The sequence below is a fragment of the Sus scrofa genome, chromosome 7 (assembly GCF_054392235.1).
Source record: "Sus scrofa isolate SSC_HxYL_T2T_F1_AM1 chromosome 7, Sscrofa_HxYL_maternal_Yorkshire_Landrace_v2.0, whole genome shotgun sequence".
Taxonomy (NCBI): Eukaryota; Metazoa; Chordata; class Mammalia; order Artiodactyla; family Suidae; genus Sus; species Sus scrofa.
The window spans coordinates 125,959,541-125,973,868 of NC_139389.1; the positions used below are offsets into that span (position 1 = coordinate 125,959,541).

The window sequence follows — 14,328 nt, forward strand, 5'->3', positions numbered from 1 at the left end:
GCCACATCTGTGACCTACACCACAGCTCATGGCAACACCGGATCCTTAACCCACTGAGCGAGGCCAGGGATTGAACCCATAACCTCATGGTTCCTAGTTGGATTCATTTCCACTGCGCCATGACGGAACTCCTTTTTCTTTTTTTTGGCAATGGAAAATCTGAGCCAAGTCTGTGACCTACATCACAGTTCATGGAGATGCCAGATGAGTGAGGCCAGGGATCAAACCCGCATCCTCATGGATACTAATTGGGTTCATTACCACTGAGCCACAATGGGAACTCTGAGATGAATGGTTAATGAGTTATTTAAATTTTCTTCTTTCCTTCATTTTCTACAGCCTCCACCTTGGGCATATATTATATTTATACAACAGTCAGATATGAACATATTAATATGTATATAAACTGACCTGTTCAGAGCAGCGCAGAATTGACGCTCCTAGCCACAAATCTGGGAGGGTCATGTTAATTAATTCATTTAACATGTTCTACTAGCTAATCTCTAATGACTCTTTGTAGTTCTAACATCCTAGGAGTTTTTCCTTTGGGGTAGAATGAAAAAATATGTTTACCTGATAGAGGTATCAATGACTCATTAGAAATGAGAGTAAAATGACTGTATTGAAGAAGAGGTCTACATGGGGTGCATGGAAAAAACTCAGGGAAAATGGAAGTATATTTTCAAAAAGCCTAATATCTCCACAACAGTGAGCTATATCACTAGGCAGTAGTTGTTACTGAACCAAAGTCAGTCTACTGATGTTGATTTCGATGAAGGAAAGTACAGCATTTATTGCAAGCTGCCTTATCAGTAATCCAGGACGGCTAGTGCTGACAAAACCCAGACTCCCTGGTGTGTTTCAGGAGAGCATTTTTAAAGACCAGGTAACTGTGTGTGTGTGTGTGTGTGTGTGTGTCACAGGGTCTGTGATCAGCTCCTGCACAATTTTCTGATTCACTGATGGTGAGCCAACAGGGCAGTTATCACAGGGGTTAGCATTATCAATCCATATATCTCCATTTGTGGGGGTTTTAACATCTGTAAAACAACTCAGGAAATGTGCATCAGATACCATTATCTAGGTACTTCAGAAAGGAGTATAACAGAGAATGTGGGGATGAGTTCTGTTCAGGGAAGCCCTATAGGGTCCTGCTCAGTTACATAATAATTTGCCAAGTAGAAAAGTATTATCTATTTTTTTTGCAATATGCTGCAAAATATACTTTTTAGGCAAGAGCCAAAAGTTAGGATAGGATTCTAAAATGTAAGTATGATGAAACTTAGAGCTCATTATATCACACTCTGCTTTTTGTTTTACTTGGTTCTGTTTGAAAATCACTTTAGGAAATATCTTAAATCCCAGATAAATAGCTACCACAGGAGTCAGCAAATGATGGCCTGCAGCCATATCTGGCCTGCTGCCTGTTTCAGCAAATAAAGTTTTATTGGAATATAGCTATGCTCATTTGTTTATGTATTATCTCTGTCTGCTTTTATACTACAACAGCAGGGTTGAGTAGTTGTGAAAGAGAATGCATGAACCATAAAGCCTGAAATGTTTACTCTCTGATTATAGAAAGTTTGCCAATCCCCAGTTAACACACCAAAAATTAGTCATTGATTCAAAGGAAGCATGAATCTTGCCTAAGGAAAATTTTCACACTGGGCCTTTAGCATCAGGGAATATACAATTTATAGATTTTGATGGTATAATTATTTAGATTTAGGAATTCTAACTCTTGTTTCCCCAGTCATTGAAATTCCTAAGAGTTTTAGCTTTAAATGACAAGCTGTTTGGGTTACAAGTTCAGCTCATTTATCCCCTTCACATCAGAAAACATACAAACTCCCCCCCCCCCCAAAGCCCCAAAGCCTAAAGAAAAGGCAGAGTGAAGTTCTAGAAGAATTTGTGTACTAGTCATGCTAATTGCATAATCAGCTATAGCATGGATTATTTCTTAAAGGGCAGAAAGAGAATTCAAAGTGACTTTAGTAAGTCATAGACATTGAAACTGATGCAAAATACAAAATTCAGCTAGTTATCTGAATGTTTTGTCCGCTTGATTTAAAACATCCAGGAGTTCCCTTATGTGCAGTTGGTTAAGGATTCAGTGTTGTCACAGAAGCAGCTCTGGTCACTGCTCTGGCATGTTTTCAGTCCCTGGCCTGGGAACTTCCACACGCCATGGGTGCGCCCAAAGCAAAAACAATCTAGATATTTGAAATATCTTAATGATCAACTGTACGATTAACATTTTTTGTCTCTGTACCTGGGCTAATGAAAACAACCATAAATAATTCAAAATTGAAGAGAGCACTGCAGTGTTAAGCAAACTACAGGTCATACACGTGGAAGGAAAAAAAAAAAACAAAAACCAAAAACACCTGAAAATGAAATGTTGGATATATAGATTAAGGTTCTTAAGATTCTAGAGTAAGGAAAGTAAATCACTCAATGTTAGATTTAATGCTGACTTTTCTGAATGAGGTTTATTTTGAGAAGCAAAATTCTCTACTGCCAGCTTTTTGATAACAGTTACGATTTTTTTAAATCTTAATAATATATTTTCCTTTTCCTGAAGAGAGATTACTGTGTTTACTACACTAAAGAAGGAGTAATGTATGAGTAATACAGAAGCAATTTGTGCAGCCACTGAGCAAGATGACTTTTTATCTTTGTAGAATGAGGGTGAATTTCCAGATACTATTTGTTACCTGAATTGCAAATAACAGGAGAAATGAAAAAAAAAAAACCACAGTCGCCACATTTAAAGTCTCCAGTGTGGAAAAAAACAGTTATAGATTGAATGGGTTTGACTAAAAACATTTATTTCTATTTTGCTTTTGAAAACTTATTATTGAAACATTTGTGCTCCTGATCGAGGAAACATGAGAAATAGGAGCATTCATCCTGTCTTTTCATCTCTTTCAGATGTGTATAGACCCTTCCCTGTCAGTAGCTTTGGGTGATAAACCACCCCCGTTGTACCTCTGTGAAGAGTGCAGCCAGAGAATTGCTGGGTAGGTATAAGAGAAGGAGAAAGGGCACCCAGGAGAAGAAAGCAATTACTTCGACTTAAATTGGTTACGTTACCCTCATTTCCCACTAGTCTCTGTTTTTTAAAGGTTAGTTTGTCAGATATTTAATATAGAGCAAACATTCATTTGAAAAGTTTTCAGCGTTGAAAAGTTTCTGTACTTTCCTCCATATGACGAGAGAAGGCAATTCCACTTAACAAAGCAGCTCCCATTTTCAAGCAACCCTGTTCAAAAGGCCACAGAAACTGGTTTTCCGACATGACGTAGAATTCATATGGACTTTCTGTGCTTGGTAGTTTCACAGAAGTACATTCAGCTTTCATGTTGTATTTTAGTCGACTTAATTAACATCTGGAAAATATCATTTAAAGATAACTGAATATAATGAAATGCCTATAATTTATAATTCAGCTGGAATGCACTAGACGTTTAAAAAGTTTATTATGATAGTGTTCTTAATTACATTCCTTTCTATTAAAAGCCTTTTAGCCATAGTGTGCCGCTTATAAACACTCATGTGGAAGGGAATCATTGCAAAAAAGCTCAAAAATGAATTTTGCTCTTCTTTATAGGGACCACAGTGAATGGTTGATTGATGTTCTTCTGCCGCAAGGTATGGTGTATTTCAGAAAGGATGAATAATGCGTAATCATGACTAATGGCACAGTTGATTTTTCTCCTTTCGTATTGTTTTATTTTACAAAGAGAGCAACCAAAGTATTATTTTCTGTGAATATTCGTTGATATCAAACATTCTATCAATGTCTTGCTAGTCATATAGCCGCACATTTACTAATGAGGGAAGGGGTGTCGCATCTACCAAAATTAAGGGTAGATGTTGGAATTAGGATTCCGTATGACTGAAGCTGAATTCTGTCTTAAGGGATTTTCTGTGTGTATGACAAGTGTTGGCAATGATATGTTTGCTGTGCCAGGACAGAAAGGGAATATGGAACACCCGTGAGAAGAACACTGAATCATAGGTCTTTCTCCTGCCACAATTACTAACTCTGCGCTTTAAGGGCAAATCATGTAATTGCTCTGAGAGTCAGTTTCCCCTTTAGTAAAATGGGGGCAAATCATATCTGACCCATCTCGATGAAAATATGAGATTGTAGTGCTTGCAGTTTGTTCTGAAATCTACGCCTGATAAGTTGACAGGTTGCAGGCAGAACATTTCTCTATACGTGGGGAAGCAAGTATTCCAGCCGCCTAAATGGAGGCTGAAATGACCAGGAAAAATACTCAGGAAAGCAGAGGAAAGATGAAAGGTAGAAAAACCTGGGGCCCTGCTGCATACAGATCAGGCACACAGGAGGGACTTGGTCCATAACTTCATAAGTAGATAATAAAGAAACTGTATGAAAGGCCTTATTTAAAAAAATGTAAAAACTTTATGTTAACTAAATTTGAACATTTAAAAAGAATTTAAGGCCTTTCCTTATTGATAATTACACTATTTCTTCATAGTCTAACCTTTAATATTAGATTATCTCAACCTTAAATAAAATTGTTTAGTGAATGCTCTCCATCTGTAAAATGGATCAGTAATGTCAGCTTCTATATCCTTCAGAGATATTTAAAAAAATTATCTGAGAATATCTGTAAAAAGATTTGGCTTATATGAGTAAAGGTAATTTTTTTCTCCTTAAATTAGGCTATCTTGTTAGTGAACTTCCATTGCTCTGGGGTAAAATCAAGAGGTTTTAAAAGTTCTAAACTACATTTTAAATATCACATATGTTGCTGAATGCAGGTCATCATCTCCAGGTGATATGCATCTGTGGGAGAAAATTGATGATAACTTTTCATTATTTATCCAGAAATGTGACCTACTAACCTCAGGTTAAGATAAACTTCAAGATATCAAACTATTAAATAATCATTAAGTATACAAAATTGGTTTTAAAAATCAAGTTACAATTTCATTGATTTGACATCTGCTAATTTATAATTTCCAGACAGAGTTGGGAGAGACATTTACCTTTGATCTTTTTTAATAAATTGTAACATCGACTATTAAAGGTTTGGTTTATTTTTCGAGTACTTACTATTTGAGGGGAAATGTCAGCATATTCCTGGAAACATTATTTTCAAGTACTCACAATCATCAGTTTTCATGGAAATAATTGGTATGCCGACTAAAAAGAGTTTTTATCTGTTATGAAAGTCAATCCTAAAGTAAAAAGTAGTTTGACAGCCTTACTCCAACTGGCCCATCCATGGGTTTGAAAATTGCTTTCTCTTAAATAAGCTGGCAGCTGGTTTTGTACTAGTTAAGGACCAATGCAAGTTGACAGTTCAAGTCTAATTCCACCAAGTTATTAAGCTTTTTCTACAGTTCTGACATAGCAAGTCATCTCCATGGTGAAACTTTAAGTATATCACGTCAGCTTGGTGTCATAGCGTATGGAAGAGCAGTAAACAGGGAATCCAGAGCTGTTCACTCTAGATCCGCTCTACCACTGATAGCCTGTGTGATCCTGAACCAGTCGTGTAACCCTAAGTTTTGTCCTGTCAAGTGAGGGGTGAGGTTAAAGTTATTTGAATTCTAACTCATGTCTGAGAAAGTTGAACTACCTCTAAGATTAGTTAAAGTTATTTGCATCATACAGGTATTTTTAACTTCATTAAACATAATTAGATAACAGTTTATGACACAAGTGAGAAGATGTTTTGGCCAAGTCTGGAGATTGTGTTACTAAGTCGGTTTTTACTCCCCCTGGTGGCTGCCCTTATTTTAAATGGGCTCTCTTTCTTTGTTGATATTGTGTGTACCTTCCCCTTACAGCTGAAATATCTGCTATATGTCAGAAGAAGGTAAGAGCAAACCATTTGTGTGGTGGGGCATGAACTGTTGTGTTTGTATGTAAATTCATTCATTGACATCTGCCTCATTTCTGCACCATGGTTTCTCAGTATGTACGTGTCACTGTATTTGTGAAGGGGGAAAAGAAATAATTCAGCATGCAAGATTGCTATGTCTGAATGTTCTCTATTTCCATTTCTGCTTTTGCTCACCCATCATATGCACAATGTTTTTGAAAAGTAATCTGAAATAAAAGCATATGTGTAACTCTGGGATAAAAGTCTAAATACGAAAAGGTTTGAATGACAATGCAATACATGCAACTTAACTTTGGGAAAGGGTGATCTTGTTTGCTAAAAATCCTTATTATTTGAAAGTGAAGTGCAGATAGTCCAATATATGTGTGTCAAAAACATACCCAGATCAAATACATACAGAAAATATTCAGTTATATGTAAGTTGATGGGTCTCTCTAGTTAAATATTCCACTTTCAGAAAGCCACTGCTTATGACAGCTTCCCTAAGCCATTTCCATCCTTTCTTGTTCTAGCTGTTGAAAAGTACAGAGGAGGTAGTATGGTGTCATACAAAGAACTTTGGACTCATTGGTTGAGATACTTGGTGTCTGGCCAGCTCTGTTCCCACTTACTTATGAGACCATGTACAAGTCCTTTAAATTTTGGGGGGAGTTAGTTATGAGCGAACATCTTTGGAGGGCTGGTTCAGTTATCCATTGCCATTTAATAAACCATCCTAAAATGTATTGGCTTATAACAACAAATAGTTATTTGATCATAGTTCTTCAGATAAGCAATTTTGGCTCTACTCACCTCAGTAGTTCTCTTGATAAACTCCTCTAGCCTCACTCATGTATTTGCAGTCAGTTGGTGGGTAGGCTGGCAATTGGTTGGTCCCAGATGACTTTACTCCTATGTCCGAGGCCCCAGGTGGTATGGCTGGAATGGTGGGAATGTCTGACCCTCCGTCTTTCCATTAGGCGTCTCATCCTCCAGAAGGTTAGGTTGGATTTGTTCACAACGTAGCAGAGTTCTGAGAAAATGGGAGAGGGGGTTGCAAGGCCTTTTGAGATGGAAGCACATAAGTCACATGGCATCACTTCAGCTGCATTCTGTTGGTCAGGGACAGTCCGGTTCCAAGTAGTGGGGAAGTAGACTCCACCTCTTTATAGAAGGAGCAGCGAGAATTCTGTGCTCATATTTAATCTCTTATAACCTACTTTCTGGACATAATTACTTACCTTCTTTCCATATGCCAAATATTCTCACCACCTTACAAGACTGCCAAACATCTTATCCACTTACGACTTCAGGCTTAAAGTCCATTGTCTTGTCATCAGTGTCTGGTCTGGTCACTGATAAAACTCCTTGGGTACAAATTTTCTTGAACCAGAGATTTGTGAAATAAAAAAGCAAGTTATTTGCCCTCTACCTACTCAACACAAAATGATGAGATAGGGATAGGATAACAGCAATAGACCTCTGTTCAAAAAGAGGAAGAGGAAGCAGATTGCTGTTACTTGTCCATGGCAGCTCTAGCCATGAGTATGTCAACTGTTCCTCTGTCTCCAGGGACAGCAAATGTGCCTTGACTAGGATCTGACCTTGCTTCCTGGAAATAGTTTCGTATTTCACTTCTGTCCTGGGCTCTTTGCTTTCCTCTCTGAGACATCTTCAATAAGAAATGGCCCATGTTGCAGCAGAGTAACTCTCTCAGTCTGCTTCTTGCGTGTTGAAGTTGAGTTTCCATCGACCTCTTTTCATGTTGAACTATGTCTGTCCCCTTTAGTCTGCTGATGGTGCTTTCACTAGTGTGACTTTCTTGAAAACTTTGTGGATTTTCAGTGACTCTTATTGGGGTTTGGTGCCCTCAAACCCATATCTATAACTCTTTTTGAAACAGTTCCTTCTATATTACTTTGGGCATTTCAGTCTTCTGCCCTTAAAATTATTAGAAGCCGGATTCTAGCTGAGAGGCTCAACTGGGCATCACCTTCTATCTTTCTGAAGTTTTAACAAAAGATCATAGAGTCATTCAGCATACTTTAGATTTGATTTTTATTCTGATGCTATTTCTTACTTCGAAACCTTTTTTCTTTTCTTTTTTTTAAGCCGGAAAGACTAAGATAAAAAACAGTTTTCTATTCTAAATTGCATGTTCTAGGTCTGGTGGTAGCCCTACTATAATTGATACTCAGAGTGGATCATTTTTTAATACTTCCTTCCTTTACATGACAAAATCATTTTCAGTAATAAGCTTAAAATTAGCACATTTTTATTACTTATCCTTTAATAAATTTTTTTTTTCTTTTTTGTCTTTTTGCCTTTTCTAGGGCCGCTCCCGCGGCATATGGAAGTCCCCAGGCTAGGGGTCCAGTCGGAGCTGTAGCTGCTGGCCCATGCCGGAGCCACAGCAACTCGGGATCCGAGCCGAGTCTGCAACCTATACTACAGCTCACGGCAACCCCGGATCCTCAACCCACTGAGCAAGGCCAGGGATCGAACCCTCAACCTCTTGGTTCCTAGTTGGATTCGTCAACCACTGAGCCACAACGGGAACTCCCAATAAATGTTGTGTTTTATGTGAAAGTTAATTTGGAGAATTTCCAGTCAGTTCATAATAGATCAGAATTGTTTGAGCTTGCTTTGAGCAAAGTTTGTGTCTTTACCTCTTTCAGTAGTACTTATTCCTACATTTGAATGGTAGATTTGAAATGAACATCAAATACAAGACTAAATCAAATCTACTTCAATTAAAAAAAAACCCTAAATTAAAAAAAGATTGTATCAGGAATTCCAGTCCTGGCGCAGCAGAAGTGAACCCAACTGGGAACCATGAGGTTGTGGGTTTGATACCTGGCTTTGCTCAGTGGGTTAAGGATCTGGCGTTGCTGTGAGCTGTGGTGTAGGCCAGCAGCTGTAGTTCCGATTTGACTCCTAGCCTGGGAACCTCCATATGCCACAGGTTTGGAAAGATAAAAAGGAAAAAAAAAAGGATTATATTGAATAAGCATCAAGAGACAGATCTTCTTTATTTCAGTTCCGTCATTCTCTGAGACCACTGGGAGTTATTTATTTATGTTTAAAATTCAAAGCAGTGATGGAGTTCCCGTCGTGGCGCAGTGGTTAACGAATCCGACTAGGAACCATGAGGTTGCGGGTTCGGTCCCTGCCCTTGCTCAGTGGGTTAACTATCCGGCGTTGCCGTGAGCTGTGGTGTAGGTTGCAGAGGCGGCTCGGATCCCGCGTTGCTGTGGCTCTGGCGTAGGCTGGCGGCTACAGCTCCGATTGGACCCCTAGCCTGGGAACCTCCATATGCCGCGGGAGCGGCCCAAAGAAATAGCAAAAAGACTAAATAAATAAATAAATAAAATAAAATAATAAAATAAAATTCAAAGCAGTGAAAGAGTACCTTGGGTGAACATTTGAAAACCTGCCCAGCTGAATCTGAACCTAAGGAATCTCTCTAGTTTACTTTTCTTTTTCTCTAGTTTACTTTTGAAATGAATGCATGTCCACAGGGTTGAAGACTGACTGTGGCTTGGAAATATTGAAACTTCGTAGGAACCACAGCAATTGTTTAAGACTTTGACCAACCAAAGATTATTTAGGGGCCAACTGTTTTATAATAATAGATAATATTTAGAACTGATGGTGCAGGGTGATGAAGCAGGTTGATTTTTATCGACATTCCTAATACTAATGTATGCAGTACATCCAGACGCTGCCTAAGGAGTCACTCAGAACATAGTAGCATAAAACAACAACCACTTAGTTATACTTACAGATTTTGAGGGTCAGGAATTTGGACAGGACACAGTCCACAGCCTATCTCTGCTTGATGTTGTTTGGGGCCTCATCTGGGAAGAGCAAATAGCTAGGGGCTGGAACTCTCTAGAGGTGTCTAGATCATAGGATTGGGCTCTGGGATGGGTGACTTGGAGGCTGGGTCTAGCTGGCACTGTTGAGTAGAGACTAACACATTGCCTCTCCATGAGCCTTGGCCATGGCCGAGTTCTGTAAAGAGTAGCCTGATGGGAAGCCTCTGAAGAAAGAATGTTCCAAGACATCAGAAGGAGGGTGCATGTCTTTTTAGAACCTGCCTTGGGAGTCATATGAGCATTACTTCTACCATGTTCTCTTGGTTGACACAGCCACAGCCCATCAAGATTCAAGGTGAATGGAAGCATTTGGTTCCTCAGAAGGAACCAAACCCGAAGAGCCTCACCTGCAGCTGGACTTTATTTAGATGAGACGATCTTGGACCTCCAGCCAGGAATTTGCATGCAGGAAGAATGTAAATGATTTGTGACCAGAAAATAGGATGGAAAATTGCAGGGCTTAAATTTTGGGACTTTATTATAGCTAATAACTACCTAAGAAATCCATGTCCACATTCTATTGTTTATGTAATAGTGGGAATAAAGACTAGTTATAACTGAAGGGAAGAAATAAACATTAGCGACGTACTCTAGTATACACCACACTGCTAGTGTTGCGATTTGGTTTAGTGGGTGAGCAGGAGACGCCCCAAACCAGTAAGGATTCATGTGCTTCCAGAATGAATTTAGTGTGTGAAAGAGAAAGAAAGGGTGCAAAGCAGGAAAAATACCTCACTTGGAGAAATCAGGGCTGACTTGGATGCTGAAGGAGACTTGAGCTTTAGATGCGGAAGAAACACTGTATTTTAATAAATAATTTTAAAGAACTTATTAGTAAAGGTGAAAAAGATCATTAAAAATTTAAACTTGCTTTTATGATTTATTGCGCTGAGTCCTGTTCAGAAAATGAGATTTTCCAGCACTCATATCTAAAATTTTGTGCTAAAATCAAAGTGGAAAAAGCCTTATTTTGAAATGGGTGTTCTGATAGGCAATTCAAGACATTGTCAATGTTTGGATGTAGGTGTTGTGCTTGTCTTCTTCCTTCTTTTGTCTCCCCAAGATATCTGTCATGGAGCATTCTCAAATCCTCCCCAAGCCTTGAGCTCATAATGGCTTAGGGTATTATTTTTTTTCCTATGATATTCCATCTTTTTTTTTTCCTTTTTTTGGCTGTGGTTCTGGCACATGGAAGTTCCTGGGCCAGGGATCAAACCTTCTACAGTGTTAACTAGAGTCACAGCAGTGACAATGCCTAATCCTTAACCCCCTGAGTCACGAGGGAACTGCTGTTATATCCCATCTTAATAAGCTCTATGGAAAAACTGAAATACAATGGTGGCATCTCTAACAGATAGGTTTCTGCAAAGGTCAGGGATATTTCCTGGTTGCCCCTCAGATTGCTTTATGTGGGTGCTGTCTTGCTTCTCTGCTTCTTTCAAGGCAGCTCTGACAATGGCATCCTCCTGAACATCAGCATCTTTCTTATACTGCATCACTTTTCTCACCTCCATCACTTCATCTGTTGCCTCCTTTCCTAGAGTGGATGCCATTGGCTGAGCCTAGGAATGGTTCTTGCTATGTTTTGATGCTTCCTTGTATCAATTGACATAGTCTTTAGGTCTTGATAGAAAGAGTGCTTGCCGGTGGGGTTAGATAGGCCTGCTTTTGAACCATCAGCTCAGCTCAGCACAGCTCCCTACCTGCCCTTAAATGTTCAGGGACAGATGTACTGTGATGGAAATCTACTCTTTAGGTGGTGGATAAAATGACTTTGAAAGTTTGTTTTAGGGGCTAAAATTGTTCCTTTCCTATTCTGTGATGTGCTCTCTCTGGATCACAGTTTTAATTTTTTTCGTATTTCTGCTGCAAACTCGTAAAACACTAACTTGAAATAATTCAGAACGTCCACCATGCCCCATGACTGAGGTCACTTTATGGAGGACTTTTCAGTCATATTTAGGATGTTTCTACCACTCATACTAATAGAAACCTCTTCTCAGCTTTATTTTTAACTATGACTGAAATTTAACTGGTTAGAGATGACCTGCATTTTGGAAACTAGTGGCACTTTAGAAAAGTGCTGCCCCTTCCGGTGGCCCTTCTGTTTGTTCCAGTTATTAGCCAGATTTACCTCAGTGATTAATTTTGATTGATTTCACTCTTTTGCTCCTAGAACTGCAGTTCCCATGTTAGAAGAGCTGTTGTCACCTGCTTTTCAGCAGGGTGCTGTGGTCGTCACGGAAACAGGCCTGTTCGGTATTGCAAGAGATGCCACTCGAATCATCACAGTAATGAAGTGGGGGCTGCGTCGGAGACCCACCTCTATCAGACCTCCCCTCCACCCATCAACACTCGGGAGTGTGGTGCTGAGGAGCTCGTCTGCGCCGTGGAGGCCGTAATTAGGTAACGGCTTCCTTGGAAGCTTACCCTGAGAACATTGCCTTTGCAATGAGACACCCGTTCCACATGAGGTGGGCAAATTTAACTCAGCTTCAAGCGCCCTCAGCCAAACATCTCACCTTCCACAATGTTGCAATGATGATTTTTTTTTTTTCGGTCTTTTTAGGGCTTCATCAAGTGGCATATGGAAGTTTCCCAGGCTAGGGGTTAAATCGGAGTTAACAGCTGTCGGCCCACCCAACAATGTGGGATCCAAGCTGCGACGTGCACCACAGCCTAGGGTAATGCCGGATCCTTAACCCACTGAGCGAGGCCAGAGATTGAACCCTAGTCCTCATGGTTACTAGAGGGGTTCATTACCACTGAGCCACACCAGGAGCTCCCAGTGATGATATTTTAATTCATTAATTCAACAAATACTTTTATTGAGTGCCAGTCACATGCCAGGCATATGTTAGGCACTTGGGAGAGAGAGGAGAGTAAAGTGTAGTTTCTGACTTCAGGTTACCCGAGTAACTTGACTTCCGTATTAGTGTAATAAATGTTTGCTAAGTAAAACATTACAGAAAGTTTGGAAATAGGAAAAAAATCATCCATACTGCTGTCATCATCATCAATTTTGCACATGTCCTTCTAGTTTTATTCAATGTTTTATTTATACGACTGTAATCACAGTGTATCCGGGTTCATTCTGATGTAACATTATACCAGCAGCTCTTTTCCCTCTTGTTTGGTAGTTTCTGCATTTATCACTTTTAGTGACTACATAATGTTTATTTAAATTACTTTCCTCTACCACTAAATATTTTGACTTCATTTTTTTTTTACTGTTATAAATAACTCTGATAATTGTTTTTGTGCATAGTGCTGTTCCTATATTTTAAATTTTTTTAGGGTATGTGATCAGATGTTGACTGGGTCAAAGGTATGAATATTTTAATGGTGCTTGATACATGGACAAACTGATTTTCAAAGCGTGTATATGAATTTCACACATCACTGTATGAAGTTGCTAGTTTTTACTATACCCTTGCCAACATTGAGTTTTATTTTTAAAAAATTTCCATTCATTTAGCAAATTGCAAAAGGAATGGTTGTAGCTCACTGCCAGGTATTTGAACCCTAGATATTAAATATTTTACCATTTGAGTACCAGTTCCTCAATTTCTCTTCGTATCCTGTATTTGATGTCTGCATAGCTTCATATTAGATCTAGGAAAAGCACTGGCTTCTAGTGAGATGGTTGATGAACTAGAAGCCAGAACCATCAGTCTGCTTGATTCTAATTGACTGGAGGAAGGCGCCTCCTTGCGCCTCAGTTTGTTCATCTATGAAGTGGGGATGGAGTAGAACATAGGAAATTCGGCTCCTTCCAATTTAAAGGAGAGCAGTCAGTGATGTTTGAGTATTCCTGAAGTAACTGCTCTGAATAGGTCAAGATCTAGAACGTGCTTTTCTGTAGTCCAACATGAAATCTTTCCTCTTTGGCAGCTTGTTGAAAGAAGCCGAGTTCCATGCTGAGCAGCGAGAACATGAGCTGAATCGCCGGCGGCAGTTGGGCCTCTCCTCTTCCCACCATTCCCTGGATAACGCTGACTTCGATAACAAGGATGATGATAAACACGACCAGCGTCTACTCAGTCAATTTGGAATATGGTTCTTAGTAAGAAAAGAAGCTAACTATTCTCTACTTTCTTACTTTTCATTCCAACATTTCACTGATGAGGAATTTCTTCTGTTCTTTTTAAAGAAGTAAATAGTAAATAGTGAAAAATTAACCTTAGCATTAGGACTCTCTTCTCTAGGACAGCGACTGTACATTGGATTTACCTGGGAAGGCTTTTAAAAAATGCCATTACCCAGATTTCACCCCAGAATCTTGGGAATTGTTTAAAAAGCTCCCTAGTTGATTCTAATGAATAGTCAGGTGTTGAAACCTGCTGTGCCAGGCCCTAAACTGTTGGAAATAACATATTTTTATCAGAAAGAAACAAGTGGGAAAGTTGCTAGGGTATATTGCAAAATATTGGCTTCAGTATAATTTATAGATCGTTCATATCTCATTGACATGAAACTTTGTTTTGCAAGTTCAGTCTCTCTGGAGATCTTTGTGTATTTATGGCAAGTCTGCATACAGCTAGAAAAATTATAGCCAGACCAACACAAGGAATTAGATT

The 14,328-nt window shown here is 39.2% G+C and overlaps 1 protein-coding gene across 35 annotated transcripts in view; it reads left to right on the top strand.

Annotated features, from left to right (window-relative positions):
• The window catches only part of UNC79 (unc-79 subunit of NALCN channel complex), a 261,559-nt gene that overhangs the window by 106,032 nt on the left and 141,199 nt on the right, over positions 1–14,328 (top strand). For all 35 annotated transcript variants that reach the window (XR_014811304.1, XM_084970070.1, XM_084970072.1 and 32 more), the window contains 5 exons: positions 2,935–3,023; positions 3,614–3,654; positions 5,833–5,861; positions 11,925–12,154; positions 13,643–13,814. Coding sequence is in view for 34 of the 35 variants with exons in the window: in XM_084970070.1 (XP_084826196.1) it covers positions 2,935–3,023; positions 3,614–3,654; positions 5,833–5,861; positions 11,925–12,154; positions 13,643–13,814 (561 nt within the window). In the remaining variant the exon portion in view is untranslated. The remainder of the gene's footprint in view (positions 1–2,934; positions 3,024–3,613; positions 3,655–5,832; positions 5,862–11,924; positions 12,155–13,642; positions 13,815–14,328) is intronic.